The sequence below is a fragment of the Linepithema humile genome, chromosome 2 (genome assembly GCF_040581485.1).
Source record: "Linepithema humile isolate Giens D197 chromosome 2, Lhum_UNIL_v1.0, whole genome shotgun sequence".
In the NCBI taxonomy this organism is placed as follows: domain Eukaryota; kingdom Metazoa; phylum Arthropoda; class Insecta; order Hymenoptera; family Formicidae; genus Linepithema; species Linepithema humile.
The window spans coordinates 32,235,194-32,251,203 of NC_090129.1; the positions used below are offsets into that span (position 1 = coordinate 32,235,194).

At 32.1% G+C, this 16,010-nt stretch overlaps 1 protein-coding gene, 1 long non-coding RNA gene and 2 other non-coding genes across 4 annotated transcripts; all 4 read right to left on the bottom strand.

The window, feature by feature from the left end:
• Positions 1 to 2,024: 2,024 nt before the first annotated feature.
• LOC136998103 (uncharacterized) lies at positions 2,025 to 6,286 on the bottom strand. The gene is made up of 2 exons (XR_010888703.1): positions 3,446 to 6,286; positions 2,025 to 2,502 (listed from the first exon to the last, which is right to left on the bottom strand). It is a non-coding gene; the product is annotated as an uncharacterized lncRNA (long non-coding RNA).
• A 3,075-nt stretch (positions 6,287 to 9,361) lies between these two features.
• Positions 9,362 to 12,768, bottom strand: LOC105674876 (tRNA N(3)-methylcytidine methyltransferase METTL6). Its single transcript, XM_012371507.2, has 11 exons — positions 12,630 to 12,768; positions 12,140 to 12,526; positions 11,913 to 12,058; positions 11,676 to 11,819; positions 11,230 to 11,404; positions 10,933 to 11,010; positions 10,540 to 10,685; positions 10,280 to 10,331; positions 9,912 to 9,998; positions 9,682 to 9,717; positions 9,362 to 9,483 (listed from the first exon to the last, which is right to left on the bottom strand). The coding sequence occupies exons 2-5, from the start codon at positions 12,515 to 12,517 to the stop codon at positions 11,248 to 11,250; spliced, it is 825 nt and encodes a 274-aa protein (XP_012226930.1). The 5' UTR covers positions 12,518 to 12,526; positions 12,630 to 12,768; the 3' UTR covers positions 9,362 to 9,483; positions 9,682 to 9,717; positions 9,912 to 9,998; positions 10,280 to 10,331; positions 10,540 to 10,685; positions 10,933 to 11,010; positions 11,230 to 11,247.
• Positions 10,393 to 10,482, bottom strand: LOC136998293 (small nucleolar RNA snR60/Z15/Z230/Z193/J17). Its single transcript, XR_010888887.1, has one exon. It is a non-coding gene; the product is annotated as a small nucleolar RNA snR60/Z15/Z230/Z193/J17 (small nucleolar RNA).
• On the bottom strand, positions 11,078 to 11,166 carry LOC136998294 (small nucleolar RNA snR60/Z15/Z230/Z193/J17). The gene has a single exon (XR_010888888.1). It is a non-coding gene; the product is annotated as a small nucleolar RNA snR60/Z15/Z230/Z193/J17 (small nucleolar RNA).
• Positions 12,769 to 16,010: the final 3,242 nt, after the last annotated feature.

Here is a 16,010-nt window from a genome sequence, read left to right on the forward strand (position 1 = left end):
CGAATCTCGACAACGCCGTGTCTTACGAACGAAGAAATAACGAAGCGTAGCTTAAAAGTCTGTGAAAGCCAAATTGGCTTATTAGCCGCTATCAAAAGCGGAGCGGCACTTAAAATCGTAATACTCGCTTTTAATAAAAGGTACAAACGCGAGTGGGGTCGCGTTTCTCGCCGTGATAAAGAGTGGCTCTCTTCCCCCGTCGCGCCGTGGTGAAAATGGATATATAAAGACGGATGAAAAGTCGGGAACTCGCATTCGCGCGCAGCATCCTTCAAACGCGCGCGCGCGTGCATCATCTGTAAATTGTGCTCTCGATAGGGAAATAAGAGACGACGGAGGAAACGGGAGTCATCGTGAACTTCCGACGGGATCACCGGGGGGGATGACGTGCGATTGCGTGAAACGCAGCGAATGCCGTCGCTCGGCATTCCCGTCACGCACGCCCGGCTCTCCTCTCCGGGTCTCCCGGTGAAAGTTTCCGGCGTGGGCAAAGTTTCGGGTCTCAGGGAATACGGAATAAGCGCTCATTCGTAGGGATGTATTCGGATTGCGTAACGTGCGATTATGCGTAAATCAGACGCATGTGAACGCCATGCCTCGAGCGTGGCGATTCCGACGCATTTCTGTATTATTCCGGACGCCTCCGGTGTTACGCGGATGCGACCGGTAACGCGTAAAAACTGAAATCGAATTGGATAATCGAGCTGGGCGTGCCGCTCGCCTGTCCTTCTTCAGCTGCGGAATTTATAAGCAGGCACATTTCGCAGTCAGATTGCGACGCAATTATACACACATACGAAACATCGCGAATCCGTCAAATAAATCGTAAAAACAACCAAATTTTTTGCATACTTTCTAGACGACATCAGTAACATTTTTAATCGGATCATATCTCGTCGCGAACTCTTCAAACTTGTTATAAAAGATTTCACCAAATATTACGTTTTATTTCAATCAAAATATTCTTTCATATAATTTATTAATTATTTTAACGAATATAATAAAATTTTTATTTTATATATCTATCATATTTTGTAAAATATTTCAAGTAATGTTTTCTTAAACGCCAAATCAAAATTGTGTAAATTTTTCAAATTCTAATTACAGAAAGTAATGAATGTAGAAAATGATTAATCAACTCTTGTTAAAGCAATGTTGTTTTACTTTGATTTCGTAAGATTAGATTGAAAGGCCGTATTACGGCATGACTAATTAAAGTACAATATGACCGCATGAGTAATGGAATTCATATGTCGCGTCAGTGAAATCGATGTTCACTAACGGTGTAACACGACGACGCTAATGCAACCCCATATTACGTGCGTTTACGAGCTTCAACTCATTTCATCGTGCGAGCATAGTCTCTTAATGACGTCAATCGTTTCCGCTTGACGCCTTCCGGCGTCACATCTGAAAATTCCTACTCTGATTCGTACATTATGCAGTCACATTTGGATGTAAAATCGCAAATGTATACGCAATAAACACGCCGGCTATGAAAACGATGTTTGAACATTGGATATATGCGCTATCTGCGGTTACATAAATTACATTCAAATTAACGTGTTTTCATAGTCATTAAAATTTACGATGCTTTCCCGTTAATTATCCACCACAATTACCGCAGGTTATTTACTTCGCGTAATGCATCTCATACATAGAGTAAGCAAATTATCCCTATAATAAACCCTTTCAATAGCCTAAGGATAGCGTATTCCAAGTAAAGCGTAAATAATCTGCTGGCCTTATTACATTATGAATTATCATTTGACAAATTTTGATAGTTCGAAAATAGAGTCAAATTTAATGCGCATTATATAGCAATGTTAAATCCACAATTGTCGAAGACAAATGCTGTTCCGAATCATTAATAACAATTTAACTGTGATGTTATTTTCTCGATATTCTGTTAAAGATAACACGATAATATTTAAAAAGTACAGTTCCACGTTGAATAAGTATAAAATTACGTGGAGAATTACAGGGAAGGAAAGGTAGAATGTGTTTTGCCAGAAAAAACTCACTTGTTTTCTACTTAGTATTACTTTATTACGATAAGTACATATTATAGTCGAAGAGAAGTCAAACACGTTTTTAATTATGAAAGATCTCAGTAGTAAATTAGACGTGCAAACATGCACCTTGAGCAAAATCTGAGGTTTCCGTGATCCGCGTCCTTATGAATCCTTAATCTCGAGTTGCCGGTCCAGTTGTCGTGCTTTAACCAAAGTAGTTCAGATAAGAGGGATAAGAGGGATAAGAGTAGGGATAGGAGTAGCGGTAATAGGGATGGTAAGGGTACGGCAAGCCGCTGTACGCGTACGGTGAATACGCAGAGTATGCGAGTGGCGCATACGGATGGCTCAATACGACAGCCCCCCGTTTATCCCTAGCAGCTTCATCGACTGGCGCCTGTATTGTCGCGTCCACTTTTTCGACCTCGATTTTAGACTTTTTTTCACTCGCCATAGCGACGGCAAAGAGAGCCAAGAGAAGAGCAACCTTGAAAAAAATAAGTTTCAATTAATTCGTGAATGGCCGATGTTTTAGCCGTTCAGTTCTCGTAGACTGCGTAAAAGCAGAGATCGAGTATTGTCACGTTTTAAAAAATTTATTACAATATTTAAAAATATATTTAATAAATATATGCGGAGTGCTTCAAAGCTATATTGAATATTTTATCAACATTTCTAGCAACATAATGGCATGTAAAAATAAATTATAAATTTGCAGGATATGTGAAAGAGAAATTTTTAATAGAATGTTATATTGAACTGGTGTATTCGCTGCATTATACGTTCGCAAATGGAATAAAATGTGAAATTTATTTCTATATTGCATAATTGTGCTAAATAGATTGAAAATTAGAATTGATAATTGTGCTAAATAGATTGAAAATTAGAATTGATAAAATACGGACCAACAAAAAGATACGATTTGCAATTCTAAGAATATGATCTTGAGAGTATCCGAGTTTTTAAATTTCGGCAATTGACAATTTAACATTAGACGAACTACAAACATCAAAGCAAATTTTTGAAGGATTGTAAAGGGACGTTAATGTCCCCTGATTGATTACTATCAATAATATTACAGTACACACGAGAGCACACGAGAGATTATTACAGCGTCATGCAACCGTGAATGTCTTGATCTGAAACCGGAACGCGCAGCTGATCAAGCCGATCGATTTACTGATAATTGCGGTAATTAGGCTAAATCGACGTAGCATGATCAATGAGTGAATTATCGATAAAGAGCTGTCGGATTATTTCATGCAACACGCACGAGTGCACAGAGATCGATAGATCATCGATCCGTGAACCGTAAATTCGCGAGCAATTTGCCGACCGATTGCTTTATCCAACAGTATTAGCGAATGTATAAGAAAAAAAATGTCAGCAAGAGAGATATCTATAACAGGATGTTGTCTCAGTATACTTACGGCGAAGTACTTCATGGCTGTTTGGTCTGCTTTGGATCGTAGGAGATCAGCTGCTGATGAACAGTAACTGAATGATGTCCCTGCTTTTCGGCGGTTTGCTTATATACCCGACGATCCGAGCGTTCTATACACGTCACTAGCCGATTGATCAATGCATGAGACACACACGGTCACCGTGTGTGTGTGTGTGTGTGTACGTGTCGCGGGTGCCGCGTGTGTGCGAGCTACATGGGGTTGTTATACGGCGCGTATTGTTTATGTGTCTTCTCATACGTAATCCGCGGGCGTACGCTGTCATCGCCGTTGTCGTCGTGAACGACCAGGTCCATCAAAGCATCACGTTCACGTATTCCGCGGTGTACTCGTGTACCTTCAATAGATGGAACTCGAGTGTGGCAAGGGACCTTGGCAGTCGGCCAAATACAGAGGAAAGTGTTTTATAACGCTGACATAATTATTATTGCGCGTCGAACTTGTTTCTAAAGCAAGGAACTCGCTGAACTTTAACGCGCAAATTGATTATTGCGCGACAATGTTCAATCAGAAAACAAAATATTTTTTCATCACGTATCAGTTCTGGCTTTTCAAAAAAATATACTTTAAGATATGTATTATGTAATAAAAATATTTAAATTTTATTCTCATCTTAACTTGATTTTATATATAAAAACACATACAATATTTATGGCAATATTTCTGAATAAATTTTGGAAAAACATTGACATTTTAAAATCAAAATAAAAAATTATGATGAAAATCTTAATGATTTGTAATATATATTTTCGACGATTGTACAATACTGTATAATTTTGCAAATTTAGGCAAATTTATTTCATTTCCTATTTCAAAAATTATGTTTTAAAAGAAATAAATACCGAAAATTCTTCTTCATTTACAATCTTCTATATTTACAAAATTCTTCATATATTAACAATTATACAAATTGACTCAATAATTAAACTAAACTGTGTTAAAAATTCTCATAAATTTTAATTGTACCATTTCATAAAATATAAATCAAATCAATAAAAATATACCATTTCATAAAATATTATAAATCAAAAAGAGAAGAAAAAAAATATTAAAATGTTCAGATTTGATTAAATACCTATATATGTGTTTTATTCTGTATGATATTTTCATTTTAATAAATCTGCAAAATTGAGCAGTCTTATTTTAACAATTGATAATTACTTTATTTTTTAATTAAAAAAATTGAAATTATGAATAGCATTTGACAGAGAGAAATTAATTAGTGCGTTAGAAATTTCTGTCACATATATATATTAGTTCCGTGACTGAAACATTTGGAATACACCGCGAGTATATGCCGAAAATGCAACTGACAGAAGAAATTAAAGTGAGATATACAACTTCGTTTAAATAGTTAAATATAAAATCTCGTCCAAATAAAATTAATTTACGATGTCTGGCAGTTTACTTCGTGTCACTTAGCCACCGTTCCGATAAGCAGAGACGAAATGCTTAAAATTTTTTGTTTAGTGATTCTTTAATTATCCTCGAAATGCAACGTAAAAATTTATAAATTTTTGCAAAAAATCGTTTTCCTTCTGGAATTCTTTTATTGGTCGTGAAGAATGCGACCTAGCGCCGCCAAGTATTAATCCTCGAATTCCAAACGCTGCTATCTATGCATCGCGTGGCTACATTTACCGCACAATTGTACTTGTAAATCGCAAATTTTGTTTCGTCGTTGTCCATGTGCGCACTTGTAAAAGCTAATTAAATATTCAGTTGACATCGGCAAATTTAATTAATCATGACATGCAAATTTGTTTCAGTTTGAAATCGTTATTACCAAACACATGCGCTTTGCTCTGCCTTTCGTTTACAAGCATTTATGCTAATTAAATAGTATTCCAAAATATGAAGTATACCCCAGAATATGAATCTAGTGACACAATTTTATAAAATTATTATTAAATTTTTTATATATTCGAAAACTAATTGCGATGACATTTTTATGGTCCATAAATATTCATCTATCATTTATAAATTCAACTTTAGAATTTATAATTCGTGCGGTTTGAGGAATGCATTTTATACGATCAATCGTAAAACTAAATGAAGAATTTCGTATTTTTATTCACTTTTCATCCGTTAATCGCGAATCAGTCGCAATAGCACATGTCACAACCAATTCTGCATCCTGCTCGATGCAGAACGGATTAAATATTTCCGAAAGATCAAGGATGCTGGTTCATGAATCATTCAAATATCGAAAAAAGTTTTCGGTATGTTTTGCAGCCGGATTCGTAATCTTATTCCGCAAAATTATTTATGAACTAAAACGGCCAGTCCTACGACCCCAACCTTGAGACTATAATATATATTTTTGGCGTCGACCACAATATCTTTTTTGGCGTCAACTGCACTGCATTTTATTAAGATCCAATTTGCAATGTATAACAAAGCGAGGAATGTTTGCATAAAAACAAGATACCAAGCCCACACTAGGCTTCACCTTCGCCGCTGTGTTTTATGTCTCCATAAAAACGATTCGCCGACGGTCTAGATCATTAAATATTATATTCTAATTTTTTATCAACGCATTTTTCTGCTCCGCATAGTTTCATTCGCATATCTATTATTGCGCTCATTTGCAAAGCAAAATTTTTCCATAACACGAAAAAATGTCGACGAGATGTCACCATATGCAAACTGGACCGCAAAATTTGTATCATCCTTTTGTAATACTAAGTATTTTTTTATATTCTCAACTAAGATATTTTTGTCACTTGATATTTCTGTAATTATAATTAACCAATTATACTTAAAAAAGTATTACAATGTTTTAATTTCATTTATTCTTTGCTGGCGCAATTTTATTTTTCTTTGGTATAAAAGTGAATTTATCGCGATGAGTCGTTAATTATGTTAAATAAAATGATTACAGAAGCGAAATGTGGTAAATCTCCCGCGGTGCTGCAGAACGCAATTAATCGGAACGCGGTATAAATCTACTTAATTAATAAGCGCAATGCAATCTAGCGTCCCGAAGTGTCTCGACGGTACTTTCAAATCCACTTTCAGCACATGACACGCACGATATTTTTATTTAATGCAAGCGTGATTACCGTACTCAATATCATTTGCTTGTAATCATAAAAGGGACATTAAATCGTAAGCGATACGCTCAAATGATTAATAAGTCACGATATGCCCAAATGACTAATAACTCGCGATACGAGAAAATAGTCCGTTCATGTGCCGCATCGGTGTATACTTATCATTCATTTTCTAATGCATTTTCTAATCACAGTATTTTGTAACAAACCTTAATAACTTATTTTTCAGAATCGTATTTAAAAACTCACTTTTATTAATGTAATAAATTTTCATACAAAGCATTAGAATTATATCTCAATTAAAATTTAAAAAATAAGAATATAAATCAAAAGTTAAAATAAATCCCTTTCGCATATGAAATAAAACTTTCAATTTTTTAAAACGAAGATTAGTCTTAAAATGTATATAAAATTTTTTGTCCTATAACAAAAGATATAATTTAAAGTTTTCAGTAAAAAAATATTAAATATTTAAATTTGTTAAAATGGAAAAATTGTTTCGTCAAATCCTTCAAATCCTGCGAATTACAAAACGCCATTTATATATTGGAAATAAAAAGGTACAGAAAGGAAGCTTCTCAGAAATATTATATCCATTTCCCAATTTTGAAGATTAAGAATTCAGTTTCATAAAAAAATTTCTTTTTGCTTTAACTACTTTCGCGCAAAAAAACGTATTAAATTCTTAATTCATTAAATATTATTTTTACTTGGAAAACATCGTACAGTCGTGTAGCAGAAATTACGCACATTACACAATTACGAAAAAAAGCACAACTAGTTACGTCTACATGAATATGACAATGTGCATTTTGCGTATATGTGAAAGAAAAAGACTGCTATTATAGTTACAATATTTCATCTAATTATTGTTAACCGCATTTCCAATTCATAATCCAGTGTGTTATGTTATGTTACATTATCAATATAATTTAACGAGCTCTCTGAAAACAATTCATTAACGAGTTGTTAATGTCGTGATACTTACAACTAAACAATAGCATAATTCACTACTGTAATCGTTAATTTATGTCATATCACACGTAGACACAGTTGCAATTAAATATATTTAACAAGTTATGCGAAGTAGCCACATGAGAGCCAATTGAATGAGGTAATGAGTGTAAATGTCAAAAATTGCATTAATATATATTGTATTATTAAACGGGTGATCTAGTTATGTTTTTAACAATTAAACAATTACTGCGGTCATTTCTGCAACACTCACACATGCATAGTACAAATTATATTTAATAATATTATAATTATTATTAGTACAAATTAAATTTGTGAAAGTATCTTGCGGATCACATTTGTCGAGTTAAATTTTAATCCAAATAAGAAAAACCAGTTTCTTAAAAGTTGACTGACTAAATCTTATTTAAATTATTCATTAATAACCTTTTTCAAGAAATGTGTCCTTCATGTTATGGTAAATTAGGTTTACAATCGTGAAATTGCATAACGTTGTTGCAAGTTTGATTTGAAAAATTGTGCAATTAATAATATGGTAATAAAAATGAATAATGTAACATATGTGAATCCTATGCACTACTATGTTATAAAAATAACATTTCAATCTTCAATAATATTTAGAATTTATATATATATATAAATCTAAGGTAATAATAATATCAATTTAAATTTACACACGACAATGACAACACAAAATTCTGCGTGATGTCGTATCTCTCTTTTCATACCGTAAAAATTAATATAACTCATTTTAATAAAGGATTTTTGTATATCTCAGTAGCTAGCATGCGTATGTTAGCTTCAACTTTTCTAATTATATGTAGTAATTTTTAAAGCATAAATAAAATAAAAATTTTAGTTCACTAATTAGTGTAGGAACTAATTAAATTCGGCACATTATTCATAATGGTATTTTTTGAAACAAGACCACTAAAATTAATAAATACACAATTTATTTATTTTTTTTTCAGTGTATTTATTAAATCTATCATTTTTATTGATACGTAAATATATAAGTTGATACGTAAATATATAAGTTCTATCATGCTTAGAAAATTTCTTTAATCTGCAATTATATTATAAATATATATACAGCAATGTATCCTGGCCGTATTACTACGCTATCAGCTCCGCGTTTCCGTAATTCCCAGAGGATTATGTAGCCATATGCGTAAGTAAAGCTTTACATGTAAGATTTATAAAATGAGAAAACTATGTGAATGGATGTTGAGCTACTCGGTATACCTGCAATATTAAATTTTAAATCATTTTTATATATGCCTGCTTTTGTATATTTTTTGAACGTATATAATTCGTGCAGAATTCAAATGCAAGCAATGACGTAATTTATTAAGATATAATGATATTCTTGATGCAGCACCTTTTTCATATATTACGTGCTTCTTCTGTTCTAACTGTGCTACATTATATATTTATTTTTTCAATATTTTAACGGTGATATATCATGTGTCGACGGAGTCGAGACCCTATCCATCAATTTTCTACATCAGAAAAATCCTAGTTCATCACTTCATTACAGGTTACTACTAAAGATTTACCGTATTAAAAAAATATAAAATAAAATTTTGAAACAATTCTTATAAGTTATCATTACTACACATTTTTCTACATCTCAAATTTTCTTAAAAAATCTCAAATCGGTTACTTTGTATAGAAATTAATAAAGTGATACTAATGCTTTAGATAAGTAAAAATAAAAAATATATAGCATTTTAAAATATAAATATAATATTAAAAGTTTTTACATTACGTTATAGGCATTACAGGAAGAAAGTGGTATTGAGAGATTGGGAAAGTTGAAGAATGGAAATAATATAACATATGCATATCATTCACATAAATAATAGATATTTTATTTGCAATACTGTAACAAAGACACTTTAATATTTTTATTAATTTAATATTTTAAAAAGTTCATGATATCCACGATGTATGCATTGTGTTCCAAGAAACCTGTCAACAATAAAACAGTCAAGATTTATAATACGGTAAATTGTATGAACATAATACGTTGATAATAAAGATTTACATCAGATTGAATTAATAGTAAATAGAATAATCACAACGACTCATACGAAAGATGGTGATAAATAGGTCATCATTAAGTGTCTATACAGAATATATTAATTGCGACATAAACATTAAACTCACCATATATAACTTTTAAGTGTGTGTAATCCAATGAATCTGTCAACATTAAAACAGTTCACAATTAATAATGCTGTGAATTCTTAAATACTTCGTGATTTAATGATCAAGTTTCGTCAGATAGAGCTAATATACGAATAATCACAACGATTCATACGAAAGATGGTGATAATGAAATCATCATAAAGTATAATTTATGTAAATATATAAAATGTCACAAGTATTAAACTTACCATGTATAAATTTATTTTGTATTTATATGCCATATCCTTATATTGTATTGCATTATCCTTGATAATATATTCTCATCGCAATTTCTTCTATAATATATATGACAGTAATTAATTATTATCTCTACATAATTATTTAAGATTTTATATATATGCTAGTTTCTAGATTTTTCTCAGTGGTAGTGACGAAGTAGTATATATATCATGATTATTTTTCATATACTTTTATATACATCATTGAAATCCACGCATATGTTGTAATAAGCGCTAAGGTGATGTTTTCATTTTTGTGCAATGTATTTTAAATATAGCATTCACAATAAATTAAAAAAAAAAACATTTACTACGTACTTATATTATATATTACTTACATTATTATATTACGACTCCACATCCGACTTGAGATTACATCCAAAATTGTGCCTAAAATATAAAAATTATTATTAGAACCATTTAAACATCAATGCATTAAAAAAATATATACATAAAAAATCAGATAGGAGCGAAAGACAATAATACTCAATGGTCGTCACAGATTTGTCAGTTGAACTATGATAGTCATCATTATATTAGGCAAAATTAAAAGTGAGTTAATATATACAGTAATTAAAAATTTAATTAAAATATATACCTTATCGATCGTTGATTGCATTTTTTATAAGAATTTATGCCATATTTGATTAAGATTTTTCATCAAATAGTATTTTTAGACACATTTGTATCTCTTGATATATCATCCATATCCTTTTGTAGTCCGTAAAAGTTGTTAAGTATTTTCTGCAATTAAAAAATAAATAGAAATTAAAAAATTAACGAATAAAAAATGGTATAATTCTATTAATAGTAGAATCAGCATACTGCAGGTTGATTCGTCATAAAATCGGATCGATAAATCAGTTCATCATTTCATATTATTATATAAATAAATAATTAAAATAGCAATTTCAAAATATAATAATTTTCTGTATATTTTAAAATACAAATTTTTCTTGTAAAAATTTAAATTTTGAATAGAACAACTTACCATCGAAGTACATATTGCTTAGATTTTTTATGTTGCATTATATGTAACATCGAGAAGATTCCAATAAATTCCAATTTTCTGAAAATAGAAATAAATGCACTGTAGAAAGACTTAAATGGATAATTTTATACATATTTTACATAAGTAATATAATCAGATAGGAGCGAAAGACATTAATGCATATATATTCATCAAAATTTGTCAGATGAACTATGGAATCATCATAAAATTTTTTGTAATTATAGAAAACTCCAATACATTAGAATGTGTTATTAATGTTAACCAAAATAGACTTACAATGTTATTATTGCATATTCAAGATTTCTTGAACTTTGCTTGCACAAAAATTCTCGGAACATCAATGTTCTCCTTCACATTCACTGTACGTCTCTGTATATAGCTGCAATCTAATGTTTGAAAGCCAACAGACTGAAATAAATCTGCTACTTGTTCTGCGGAGAAATAATAACTCCTGGAATCGAAAAGACATCCTTTCGTTAATATAATCAATAGAATAAAACTGTATTATGTGGCAAAATTATATTTTCACCAAAAATTTCATTTTATTGGAGATGAAATAAACTATGATTGCAGTCAACTTGACGCTACAAATGTTTCGGAGCGTTCTTTTTCTCCTTCATTTCAATGAAGAAGAATGCTTTGAAACATTTGTAACGTTAAGTGGAGCGCAGCTTACATAATCATTTTATTTCTGTTTAAATAGAAGAAAAAATGATTATCACCTGGTTCCATCTTGCCGCATGTAGAGATTCTCACTTATCTTGTGTCCCGGCTTAAAACGTAACTGTGCCATATCATACAATCCATAATCTCGAAAAAGTAACATTCCTCCGCTACCAAGAGCATTGTACATGTTTTGAGCAACTCTAAAAAAATACAAAATAATTCAAACAATTAATAACTACAGCTTTAATAATATTAGAGCTTTAGAATAACCTTTATTAAGGTATTTAACATACTTCTGAAATTTATCAGGATGAATAGCAGATAATACAAAGATGAGAGTAGCTACATCAACTGGACATTCAATTTCAGAAAAACAATTCTCTAACGTAACATCTGCTTGAAAAGCTTTCATTGTTTCTGGATGGAATAACGTGTGACTCTACAATAAAATACGTGATAAACGATTACTGATAGGCAATTACATTCCAATTAATTTCCAACCATGGCTCATTCAATATACCTTGAACAATTCGATTGCCTTTGTGGATAAATCGCACGCAAATATTTTACGAAATTTTAAACCATCTTCCATTAACGGATATACAAAATTCCCAACTCCGCAGCCCACTTCGAGGAGACCATTTTCACTCTCTTTGCCGCCCAAACCCAGCAACTCGTCGAATTCTCGCGTGGTCCAGTGTCTATCTTTGAAGAATCTAGTATCGTTCCGTTTGTAAAATAAATCCCAATGCTTTTTAGCATCTCTCTCCAGTTGATTCGCACGAAATTCAGAGACTAGCCGAGAATTCTGCGCTTCCATTCTATCGATTTCCTCCGGCGTGAGGCGCTTGGCCACGTGGCCCACGTGCGAGGTATCGTTTTCTATTGATTTGCTCATTTTTTCTCGCTAATTATATCATCAAAATAGTTAAAATCGCAAAGGAAAAATTTATTCGTCAATTTATGTCCTCGTAAAAAACTCAATACTTTGTTATAAAAGAATCTCTTACTTGTAAAGAGCGAACCCATGTTCTCTCGTTGAGATGCCCAGAGGAAATGGACGAAGAACATGCGGTGCGAGGCGGCGTCGGTTGCAACGTTGTATGCGACGTTGCCACGACGTAGAGGCAACGTGACCTGACACGTGATCTATAGGCGCAAAATTTTAATGAAATATTCGGAAAAGAATGTAATTCAAAAAGAACAATATTTAAATATATACATATAAAGAACAAAATTTAAATATTTGTGATACTCTTCAAATTGAATAAAAAATAACTTAGGTTAATTAATTTAGATTCAAATTATTTCTTATAAATAATAATTTCCTTCTTCGATAATGTAAATTATCCATTTGCATCTATTTTTCGCATATATTAAAATTAAGAAATAATAAAAATTATGTAAATTAATATATCTCATATATTATTTTATCACTTAAATATATTTATATATTAGAGTAATTTTGATCTTGATTTAATTCAGGGGAATTGATAAATTTGTTCGATTAAATCTTCTGAAGTACTACTTGACCAAAAATTCAGGGGATTTAATAAATTTGTTCGATTAAATCCTCTGATGTACTACTTGACCAAAAATTAAATAGGCTTCTCTTTGCACGAAATCAATATGAATTCCGCGTGCATACACGTTTATTCGATTATCATGCAGAACCCGTAGGGTACAAATATTTTATGCTATCGTACAGCATTGGCATACAGTGACATACTATTAAAGAGGGCTGGGCGTGACTAAAATTCAATCAACAAGATTGCAACATCATTTATCGCGATGTATAAAACGAGAAATTGTTACTGATAACGTAAATATTACATATCGCGATAAATATTAATGCAGCATTCAAAACCGCTCCACAAGTTCGCATAAATAATGTTTCAGTTTATCATCCCTTTTACATCGCACGTGTTTTCCATATTATTCAACGTATTTTACGATTCATGAAGAATCTATAATGTGCAAACCGAACGTGGTCGAAAGACAATGAATCGATTGATAGTATATAGGTCATTGCAGACCACAATTGTGTCGAGAGCTTCGCAGGAGATATAAAAAGCATAGATTACCTGAATGGTATGAGAAACACGTTTCGCAATACGCAATCATTAATGCCTCGTAGAGTAACGTCATTTCGCACTTTTTATGCGACCATCCTTCATGGCCGCTTTATAACTGCATATCTTGCGCTGAACATTAAAATATATCGCAATTAAAATCGCTCTTTTGCACATTGTATTCTAGCGCAATCAGATCAAATCGATTGCGTGCGTTCATCTTTATTTTTTTATCATTTTATCCAATCGTATAGACTTTGAAATGTTTCTATTAAATTTTTACAATAATTTTTAATATATGACGAATTGATAACTTGAATGTAAGTTTTAAATACAAGCACAATAAATGATCAAAAAGGTGTCGGCAGATTGAATATTCGTTCAAATTTCATTACGATAAAATTTTTGCACGAAAACGTCATTAAAATCGAGATAAAACGTCGAAAGGTGACGTTAAATATATAGCTTTTTAAAAATTGATATCACATATCCATAAATGATTATATTGATATCAGCATTTTGTATGAAATGCGTGATGGACAGGCGATCAAATTACATGAATAATTCGCATTGAAGCCGCCGAACAGCCAGCTATGTTATAAATATCGAATTTACGATACGTTTGCTAACGTACGTGATTTTGTTTCAGTGCTATTGCTCGAAAATTTATCTCGCTAATTAGCAGATCGTCCGGGCATGCTAAAGCGCGTTTTCGCATCGGCTTTCATCCGCGCGCGGTTAACGCACAACGGCGATTGTGTGTGCATAATCATAAAAATAATCCTCGTTCTGGGGAAAGCTCTCGCGAGATTGAGCGCACTTCGGCCCTCACGAGAGCGATCAAGAGATTATCCGGACTCCTCCCGCCACCGACCGGCGTTATTACGCTCCCGTGCGATTTACGCAGTTTCAAATCCCACTAATGTTTCCATTAATGCCATCGTGGATCCTTTTTGGAATTTTTTCGCGGGATGAATTACGAAGATTAACTACGGTCGTTGTTATCCGCAGATTCTCTCGTTTTCTCGTCCGAGTTACCTTTACGTATACTGCCAAAAGGATGAAAAAATGTCTCAAGCAAAATAAAAGAACAAATATAATGTAAGGTAAGTAATGATAGGCAATTAGTTTTACAGCAGATAATGCTTTCCACAAATTTTTTCAGCCATTAATATTAGGATCTAAGAGCATTGATATTGTACTTTGTACTCTTGAGTGTACAAAAAGATTGTATACATTATTAATTAATTATGTTATTTCTATCGGCAACTCTGTAATCCAACTAACTAATGAATTTTTCTTGCGCCCTGACATTCGCGCTTTCATTCTTATAGACATTTTCTCAATTTAATTATTTTGTTAATTTTTATATAACCAACATGTTAATGTATAGTGAAATATGCAAGGTAACATTCAACGGCGGTAGTATTTGAAGGATGATCTACGTGTTATATCATGCGTTGCACGCCTACTTAATGACTGCTTATTCATTATGAAAAGAATGTGCGCAATTGTTTATAGAGCAATACCGTGGGTGCTTCCCACGATTTATGCAATTGTGTTACACATGGTCTACGAAATGATAATTACTTCTCATAACGTCAGACACGCAACGGATAGATTACATCGCATTGCTGTATTGTGCGTGGTGACAAAGATTTTATCTCTGACGTAATACATTCACTTTGGAAATGCCGACGGATGAATGATACACGCACCTGATAATTTCCTTTTTTATAAGAATGCACAACGTATTTTAATTATTTATAAATTTCACATAAATATTGATGCATAAAATCAAATAAAAAATAGAATTAAAAAGATCTGTCTTCAGCAATGTATAGGATTGTACAAATTTTTCCGCCTGTGTCGTTTAATATCGTGAAATACAGTCAACGTGTAAAATGATCAAAATTAATAAATAAAATGTGCAAATGTATAATTGTCCGATGAAAAATTAAACTTACACAATTATTAATATAAATAATTACTAACAGTTAATATATAATTTTTAATAAATATCTACTGATGCAAATAGAATATCAGCAAATTGATTTTTGAAAACGCGGTGCGGTCAACCAATGTACATAAATTCTTTCACATTTAAATTAAACACACGCATAATGAATAAATTGCATGCGTGATTAATGACCAACGAAATGATGTAAAAATATATGGAATGGAAATATTTACAATATTCCACACTTGCGACTCGTCTCTTTCCCGAGCCGCTTACTTTACATAGCTATTCAATGCGCGGTTACAAAATCACAAATGCCAGAGGCGACACGAATGATTGGCAAGCGAACGATTTCATTA

Excerpts from the sequence above, each read along its gene's own strand:
- LOC105674876 (XM_012371507.2), bottom strand. The coding sequence starts at position 12,517 with ATGAGCAAATCAATAGAAAACGATACCTCGCACGTGGGCCACGTGGCC. Across the intron at positions 11,820-11,912 it reads CATCCTGATAAATTTCAGAA|AGTTGCTCAAAACATGTACA; the intron begins GTATGTTAAATA and ends GTATTTTTTTAG. Across the intron at positions 11,405-11,675 it reads ATGCGGCAAGATGGAACCAG|GAGTTATTATTTCTCCGCAG; the intron begins GTGATAATCATT and ends TTTCGATTCCAG.